Below are 9822 nucleotides of genomic sequence, written 5' to 3'. Positions count from 1 at the left end.
TGCAATTGCATCAACAAGAATTTGCAACAATGATCAATTTACATGAGAAACAAAATCAATTCCACTGCCCGACAAATTATTCAGAAAAGTAAAACTAAAAAGTGCATTAACCTAAGAATAAAAACAATCAACATATATTGATTCAGAAGAGTGAGTGGGAGCCATTCTCAACAGATTAACTCGTAGTAACTATAAGGCTATAACAACTACTATCACTGCTAATGGCAAACCTTCATCGGCAAAGATTACAACTTTTGTGGCATGATATATATATATATATATATTTAAAGGGAGGAGACAATGAAATTGACTATTATCTTGAAAGGATTTAAACATAACCATGATTCTCTCTTTTACCAAAACCAAAAATAAATAAGGCATGAATTGAAAGTCTGATGTGCATTTAAATTTTTAAGACTTCAACAAATAAGAAAACAATGCATGAATTCCTACTTCCTAGACAACCAAATCACAGAATTCTCAGGAATAAACATCATTGATGTGAATTAAATTGATAGCACACTTAATTGAGCTAGTTGACTGGCCAGTTACCCTATGTAATGTATACAATAACTGAAGCTTCACAATTTAATTCATGAGCAATGCAACACCGGAAAACAGTAACAGTATGTATAATCATTCATTGACAAACCACAATGATCAATGCTTAATCATACATGGAAATATCACCGCATACAATATGAATATTTAGAGAATAAACAAGAACAGTATTACATAAATACCCAAAATGAGGTAGCAATGGCTGATTAGAGTTCCCCAATATATGCTAGAACTAGAAAGCATAGAGTTGAGTGACTAAATTCATTATTAAACAATCAAATGGCAATTGGCATATCATTTCAGATCTAAAATTCAGACAATAGCTGTTTGAGTTATCAAAATAACAAATAGCACTCCAAGTTAGCATAAAAAAAATACCTTGATTAAATAATAGTATAACGTAGTATCAAGAAATGCATTCAGTGGAAGATAAATGGATAGCATTCAAAATGCTTCTGTAGAAACAAAGAAATCAACCAGAGAGTACAGAAATACTGCAAATGCATTCAGAGTGCAGTAGAGGAATAAATCCAAAATCAAATGGCGTACTTTTGCTATAGCCCATTCACCCTAGCATATTTCAAAAGTTCCACAAAACAAAAGTAACAGGCAATTCAAGAGCAGGATAACATATCAGTTCACTTACATAATATCAAACAACCTAAATTTGATCAGAGTGTAGCCCTTGCTTTGGACAATACACCCACAATGTCGCAAAAGAACCCGACTTCTCCACACAAACAGTAGTTATTCTATTGTGTTCTGTAAAGTCAATTGGGAACATAGATATTAAAGATATATCTTGAACAAAATGGTCATGAAAAAAGGGGGAAAAAATCCTAAAATACATCACTTTAAGGGTTTTCAGGAGTGTCATGCTGCTGCTCATTGTTATTGGCATTAGCTGCCTTTTCTTGATTTAGCACACGTCCAGTGAGAGCATCAACTGGGCGAGTATCACGTGGTCCACCTTTACGCCCCATTGCCACCATCGGAGGTGGGGGCAGCATTCCAGCTCGGAATAGAAGCCGCTCCACAGGCTCCGAAGGCTGAGCTCCAACAGAAAGCCAATACCTAAAGAACAAAAGAGAAACCAACACTATCAGAAAAAAATGAGCAGATGTTTCTCATCTCTGTCCCATTAAATTCACAAAGAAGACCCTAGGGATTAATTAACAGTATCAGATCATCCAACCAGAAACACTTACATATCTTCCTCATAAACAACTAAATTAATTCCAATCTTACAATTACTTTTCATTAACCATATTATCCACCGGCATTGCCAATCCACTAGGGAGCCTGGCTGACCGGTAGATATAAGGTGGGTTGGATGGCTAAGAGAGAAGGAAAGACGGAAAAGATCGTGGGTTCAATCACCTCTGCTCACAAAAATTAACATTCTAAGAAACTAACATTTGCCGATATTCCATTAAAAAAAAAAACAAAAAGGAAGGAGTCTGGCTGACCACTTTTAAGGGGCCTCCCCTCCCAACCACATTTCTATCCACAAAACTCAAAAGTGAAACTTTACTTCAAGAGACCGAACCCATTTCACTTGGACGAAATATCTACTTAGATATAATTCAATGATAACAAAAGCAAATGTTTAAAATATACGATAGCAACGGTCACCTATTGATTACCCCCAAATTGACATAGAAAGAGTCACACTTACTTCACTCTGTCGAAGTTGAGACCCATTCTCTTGCCACCATCTTGACCTGTAAGCTTCTAATTAAGTCATCTTTGGGAATTAGAAAAAAGCACAAAATGAAAGGGGAATAGTGAAGTGAGAAGGAACCTGGTAAGGGATTGTAGTAACCGAGAACTTCGAGGTGTTTGCCATCTCTAGGGGATCTGCTATCAGCGGCCATGACCCGATAGAAGGGTTTGTTCTTACATCCCAACCGGGATAGCCGAATCCTCACCACCATTTTCGAACCCTCGTGTTCCTCCAAACCTTATCGATCGTGCAGAGAAGAGAGAACCACACTCAACAATAGGGTTCTGGGTTTAGTTGCTAAACGACACTTCGTTCTGGGTCTGTGTCGTTCGCCACTTTTGGGGGTGATCGTTTTGTTATGGACCACCTTTTTCATTTTGTTTGATAAATGGGATAAACATGGAAATTAAGAAATAAGTAAAAAAAAAATAAAATTGGGAACGTCAAAGAAATTATATTTGTGACACTTTTGAATGCTAAATGTAGACACATTTCTCAAAAGAAAAATTAAATTCATTTATGAAAGACTAATTTCTTAACTTAATTTGATTATTTTAGACCAAGAAAAATATCTTATATCAAGTATTGGTCTAATTAAATATCCAAAATTATCTCTCAACAATGCCTTTAAAATATTAAAGCATATTAATACTATAATGATGATTAAGCACAAATTACCTAATAAGATAATAGGACACAAAGGCTCATGAATCTAAAGCCTATTAAGATATGTATAACTAGTAATGAGAATTTCGAGGTAAAGACATTTTTCATTTTTTTTTTAATACTTTTGTTTATTGTTCTGGATGGAGATTCTACTTCAGCATCAGAGTACCTTTGCAAGTACTCTAGCTTCCGGTTTGCCGAATAACAAATTATGAAGAAAGAGGATACTAAGAGTAAAAGACACAAGGAGAAAACTTACCTACCTACCTCCATGCAGGTACAAATCCATTATGTTTTAGATTCAATAATGAAGTATAATTTATTTTAGAGTACATTAAACTTTTCTCTCTAGATATATGAATATTACATTTTTCTTCCCTCCTATGTTAAAAAAACATTTTTTCTCCCTTAACAAATTTAAATTCAAATATATGACACTTGACTCCTTTTAAAAGAAATTGTTAACTTTTGTTAAAAAAAATAATTCCTAAAACATCTTTTCCACTACCACCCCTTATATATGCAAAAATTACACCTCTCTCTCTCTCTCTCTCTCTCTCTCTCTCTCTCTCTCTCTCTCTCTCTCTCTCTCTCTCTCTCTCTCTCTCTCTCTCTCAAGGTGGCAATGAGAAGAGAAATGCTATAGGTTCTAAATGAAATGAGTTGAATACTAACACTTGGTAACTCTTTTAATAATAAAATATTCATTTTAATTTAACCTCTTAAAAAATTCCATTCCAAATGTAACATTTATGTCGCGTGATCATTCTCTTAAAAGTGCATCTGAATCTCATGAAATCCTTCTCCAGATATTTATTGTGATGATGTTGTAGAGAGGTGAAGGAGAAGACAGAGTCACACGACACTGTTGCAGAGAGATAGAGGATAAGAAAGAGTCGCGCAACGCCGATGGATGAGAAGACAGAGTTGTGCACGTCGCTGCGGAGAGGTGGAGGAAAAGACAGAGTTAGGCGACGCTATTGCGCAGAGGTGGAAGAGAAGACAGGGTTGTGTGACACTTGCTCCCTTATTGGTCGTTAAACCTAAACCACGCTTTAGGTTGTTATGGAAGATGGGCATTAAATCTACATGATTGGTTGCAAATGATAAGGTGTAGGGTTGCACTGATTTTCTTGGGATTTATTGTGGGAATTTTCATTCAATACATGGTGCATATAATCTCTCCCTAAATATGTTAGTGGTTGTGGTGGGGAGTTTCTGTTTGATTTTAGCTAAGGGAGTTTTTGGTTGGTTATTCCCTTTCTCTTGTATCTTGTTTCTGGTTTAATTAACAAAATTCAATTGTCCTTAGATATTTGGTGGTTGTGTTGATATTTTTAGCAAATTTCAATTATAAGTTTCAAGTTGATTGTAAGTTGATTCTTATTAATGAAATATTTCATTTTGCTTCCAATTCTATGGCTCAATGTTATCTTTTTAAGTTTCATAATTTTGTTCTTTTACCAAATCCAAGACACAATAATAAAAATTGATATATTCTACTTATGGAAAAATGATTTGCATCTTTAAATAACTATAGGAAGATGTAAAATAATTAAATAACACAATTTGTAGTTAGTTGAATGTGCTTTAATAGCTTAATCTTCAAGCTCAATAATCTTAACCACAAATGCATCACCAAGTCATGAAAAGTGATGGAAGGTAAATGAGAAAGTAGGCAAGGAAAGTAGGATGGGTTTCTATGTCGCCACAAATGATGCAGCAACTGAATGTTGCAATGAGTGGTGTTTCAAGATATGGGTAAAAGTATTTGGGACAAAAAGCAATGGATGCAAGAACTTAATCATATCATATTTAATTATAATAATTTATCTTTGTAAGTTCACAAAGACTCAAACAATAGACTTTTTTATTTATAAAAGGAAGACATGGTGTCTAAATATACATCTAAAAATTTTTTTTATAAAAAAAAGGCAAAACTAGAAATGTCATCCACATTAATTTCCTAATTTGTTGCCAAACCACATCAAAACCTTGCTCACTTAGTGATGAAATTGTTTTCAATTTTGATATACCAAACATACAAAAAATCATCATAATACAATAACCATCACATTGTAGTAGCCATCCTTTTGGAACAACAAAAAAACATCATCCAACAACTTTAGTTTCGTAGTTATGCAGCGCCTCAAGTATATGACATTTTAACCCCTACACCTATTTTAAAGCCATGAATTGTTTCAAAACTAACTTTTTAAAATGTTTCAATTTACAAGGAAAAATACAAATTAGTATAAAACACCCATATCTGCTACTATATCATTAATGATTGAGACCAAAGCTTCTATCACTAGAAGGCATGGCTCCAAATGCTTGATAGTCCTAGTATAATATTTCTCAAGTTAGCTAATTATAGAATTGTAAGCACTTGAATAATTAAATATAATCAACCTGTCATTGTCCAAGAAATATGTAATTTCCCCAAGCTTTATATCGAGTTGTCATTTCGTGAGTTAGGGTAGCCTATAAAGGAAGTAGATGTTATGAACAAGAAAACAAAGCTTCCAATCCATGACAAAATAAATAAACTACAAATTATCATTTCACTAATCATGTTTGGGCATGAAAGACTTGTGTGACCTTGTCCAATGTCTTCTTTATAGACTTGTGATTTTATATGGTAAGAATAAATTATTGTATTCAAATACCCCATAAAAGAAATAAACAAACATATTTACTTAATTATCTCTTTCTTCTTTTTTGTCTTTTCATTTTCTCTATTTTAGACTATTTTATCTTGGATGGTGGACGACCTTTGCTAGGCACTCTTAAAGGAGATAATAATTTTTCACTTGATTTCATTGGATGATTAATGCTTGGTAGAGTAGGTTGTTTACTATTATCCCAACCCATATCATCCTTAAGCTTTTTATCTATCCATTCCATAAAAAAATCACACTTTGCTCTTGAATTGGCTAAATGCGTAGCTTCATAAAGTAGGCACACAACTTATCAAATTTCATACCTTGGTCACTTGCCTCATCGTAACAATTTAGTACATAATAGTGGGTGTGTTTTACATTCTTTCTCCATCGAGTTAGAATGTAACAATCATTTTTACATTCTTTTCAATTAAGATCTTTGCTATATGCTTGTAAATTATTCCCCTATATTCAAACAAATAGCAAGAACATTGAACATCACACTCCACATCATTATATTGTACTGCGTATGCAATTTTTTTTTGTGGTGTCCATTCTTCCCTTCTTTAATATCAATGACACCAAATATAGACATTGGACCATCAACTTTAATAGTGTGAAATTGCAAAATAATATACCACACAATTCATCTTGAAACAACTTAAAAATTGTATTGGTGTAGGCCTCTTGGAACTACTTTTCAAAGTAGCAACTTGTTATTAATTGATAAGATGAATTAAAAGAATCAAAAACAGTCTTTGTCTCCTTTTCCACCTTACTTTTTAATGCACCATCATACTACTCAACAAATTGTCTCAATAAAGTTTTTGAGTTAACATACCCATCGAAAAATGAAATCATGCTTTTGTGAATGTATGTATATGAAGGTTTTGATGATGCCAAGACAAAAGCAACACAAGTTTATTTCAAGTCCAAATCAAGACCAAGAAAACAAAGATCAAGAAGAAAGCTAAGTCTTAGTCTATCTTTGTTAAAAGAGTCTTTTAGTGATTGCAAAGGTTTGGTCTCACAACATAGTTTTTAAATTAATTATAAAAAGGTTTTAAAATATTTTTAACATTTTCTGAAAAAGACATTTTTCCACTGGCAATCGATTACCAAGCATTGTAATCGATTACCAGAAACAAAATTATTTTAAAAGCTTTTCAAAATATTTGAAATTTGGAATTTGAAAGCTATAATCGATTACCACTTGTCTGTAATCGATTACCCATAACGGAACTACAAAAATTCAAATTGAAAAGTCATGACTTCTCATTACATAAATGTGTAATCGATTACCAAAGAGTTTTAATCGATTATCCGTGGGGAAATTTTAAAAGTTACTCTGAAAAGTCACATCCCTTCATAAGTTTTTGAAAAGTCACCAAGGGCCTATAAATATGTGACTTATTTACGAAAGTTTTTAGAGAGTTTTTTCAGAACCTTATTGTCTTATCCTCTCAAAAACAAATCATTGGTGAAACACTTGCAAATCAATTAAGGATTCTTCTAAGAACTTTATCTTATATCTTCTTCTCTAAAAGAGAGAAAAATATTTGTACTTTCTTTAAAGACTTATTGAGATCAAGAGACTGTTTTATCTCTTGAATTGTGAGTTTCCTAAACACAAGGGAAAGGGATCCCTCGGGTGTTCAGAAGTTGTAAAAAGAATTTTTACAAAGTTAGTGAAAATCTCAAGTGGGTTACTTGAGGACTGAATATAGGCACAGGAAGTGGCCGAACCAGGATAAACTGAGTTTGCATTCCTCTCTTCCCTATTTTGATTACTTTATCTTGCATATTTTTTTTATCTTGCACACTTGAAGTATTCTGTTGATATAACTTTAATCTTCATCTTCAATATTTTTAACATATAGATTTAAAAGGGGATTTAGAAGTCAATTAAACAATAAATTTTTTAACTTAATCCACCCCCCTATTAAGTTATTGAGGTCACTTGTCCAACAAGTGATATCAGAGCTTGACCAGAGCTTGATTCTTGTATAAAGTTTAGAAACTTCAAGAATAACTATGGTCTCATCAAACTTCCTATTTCCCGAAGGAAACTCCTATATTTAATGGTGTGGGTTATCATTACTGGAAAACCCGCATGGAAATCTTCATAGAGGCTATAGATTTAAACTTCTGGGAAGCTATTGAAATCAAATGTTAAGAGATCTAGAATAAACACCCTAACACATGAATATGAACTTTTCAAAATGAATCAAAATGAGACCATACAAGATATGCAAAAGAGATTTGCATATATAGTTAATCATCTTGCATCATTAGAAAAGATATTTCCTAATGAGGATCTCATTAACAAAGTTCTAAGATGTTTAAACAGGGAATGACAACCAAAGGTAACTGCAATTGCAGAATCAAGAGATCTCGCTAACATGTCTCTTGAAACTCTTTTTGGAAAGCTTCAGGAACATAAAATGGAACTTATGAGACTAAATCAACATGAAGAAAATGACAAGAAAAAGAAAGGAATTGCACTTAAAGCCTCATCTTCTATTCAAGAAGAAAGTGACAGAGAAGACTTGAATGAAATAGAAAAGGATGATGATTTTAGTTTCTTTGTAAACAAATTCAACAAGTTTCTAAGGAACAAAGGAAATCAAAGAAGAACAAATTTCAATCCAAAGAAAAAAGGAGAAGACTCTCCTTGTGTTCCAAAGTGCTATGAATGTAATTAACCTGGACATCTAAGAATTGATTGCCCCAGTTTCAAGAAAAGAATGGAGAAGTCTGACAAGAAAAATTTCAAAGACAAGAAAGCAAAGAAAGCTTACATCACTTGGGAAGATAACAATATAGATTCATCAAGAGATTCAGAAAATGAAGTTGTGAATCTGAGTCTCATGGCCAAAAACTATGATAGCGAAGAAGAGGTAACATCTTCTAACAATAACCTATCTATTTCCTTTGATGAACTTCAAGATGCATTTAATGACTTGCGTAAAGAATCAGTCAAATTTGCCAAACTGGTTTCAGTTTCTAAGAAAACAATTTCAAGTTTAGAAAAAGAAGTTATGAAATTAAATATAGAACTAGAAAGTCTTAAAACTGAAGTCAAAACATTAAAACAAAATGATACAAATCAATCTTCTACCATACAAGATATTAATAAAGTATCTCACTCATGTAAATGTTGTGATAAATTTAAAGTAGAAACTAAAGATCTAAAAGATTCTCTTGCCAAATTTACTCTTGGCAAAAATAATTTAGACATTATACTAGGAAAGCAAATATGTGTGTTTGATAAGGCTGGATTAGGATATAGACCTGAAAAACAACAGAAAATGTATAAAAACTTCTTTGCATCTTCTCAAAAGAATGGTTCTCCCTTCTTAACATGTTTTTACTGTGGAAAGAAAGGACATGGTGCATCAACATATTATTTTAGCAAAAATAGTAGTAACATTAAAATGATATGGGTTCCAAAAGAATTTTTGATCAAAACTAACAATCAAGGATCCAAGAAAATTTGGGTACCTAAGTCAAAAACATAATTATGTGAATGAAGGATTTCTTGAAGAAAAGCTGGTACATTTACAACAGATGTTGTAAACACATGACGGGAGATGCATCAAAATTTACTCATACATCTCCCAAGAAAAGTGGACATGTGACTTATGGAGACAACAACAAAGGTAAAATTCTTGGAATCAGAATAATAGGTACAAATCCATCTACCTCCATTGAAAATGTCATACTTGTTAATGGTCTTAAGCATAGTCTACTAAGTGTTAGTCAATTATATGATAAAGGTTTTCTAGTATTATTTGACTCTCATAATTGTGTTATTGAAAATAAACATGATAAAAATATAAAACATATAGGCTATAGAACTGATAATGTATACATGATAAATTTAGATAAAACATCAAATCATGCTCAATGTTTTCTTAGTAAAGATGATGATTCTTGGTTATGGTATAGAAGAATTGCTCATATAAACATGGAACATTTAAATAAACTAATTTCTAAGGATTTAGTAATTGGTTTACCAAAACTCAAATTTGAAAAAGATAGATTGTGCGATGCATGTCAAAAAGGAAAACAAGTAAAGGTTTCTTTCAAATCAAAGAATATTGTTTCTACAACTTAACCCTTACAACTTTTGCATATGCATCTTTTTGGTCCCTCTAGAACTATGAGTTTTGGAGGAAATTACTATGCTCTTATTATAGTTGA

At 32.5% G+C, this 9822-nt stretch overlaps 1 protein-coding gene across 1 annotated transcript; it reads right to left on the bottom strand.

Moving 5' to 3' along the window:
• Positions 1-1152: 1152 nt before the first annotated feature.
• Positions 1153-2536, bottom strand: LOC100305630 (uncharacterized). Its single transcript, NM_001251298.2, is given in 3 exon segments — positions 1153-1635; positions 2240-2285; positions 2366-2536. Coding segments are annotated over 3 exon segments (399 nt in total). The 5' UTR covers positions 2499-2536; the 3' UTR covers positions 1153-1415.
• Positions 2537-9822: the final 7286 nt, after the last annotated feature.

Source organism: Glycine max, chromosome 15 (assembly GCF_000004515.6).
Source record: "Glycine max cultivar Williams 82 chromosome 15, Glycine_max_v4.0, whole genome shotgun sequence".
NCBI lineage: Eukaryota > Viridiplantae > Streptophyta > Magnoliopsida > Fabales > Fabaceae > Glycine > Glycine max.
This window is presented reverse-complemented; position numbering and strand designations above follow the sequence as displayed.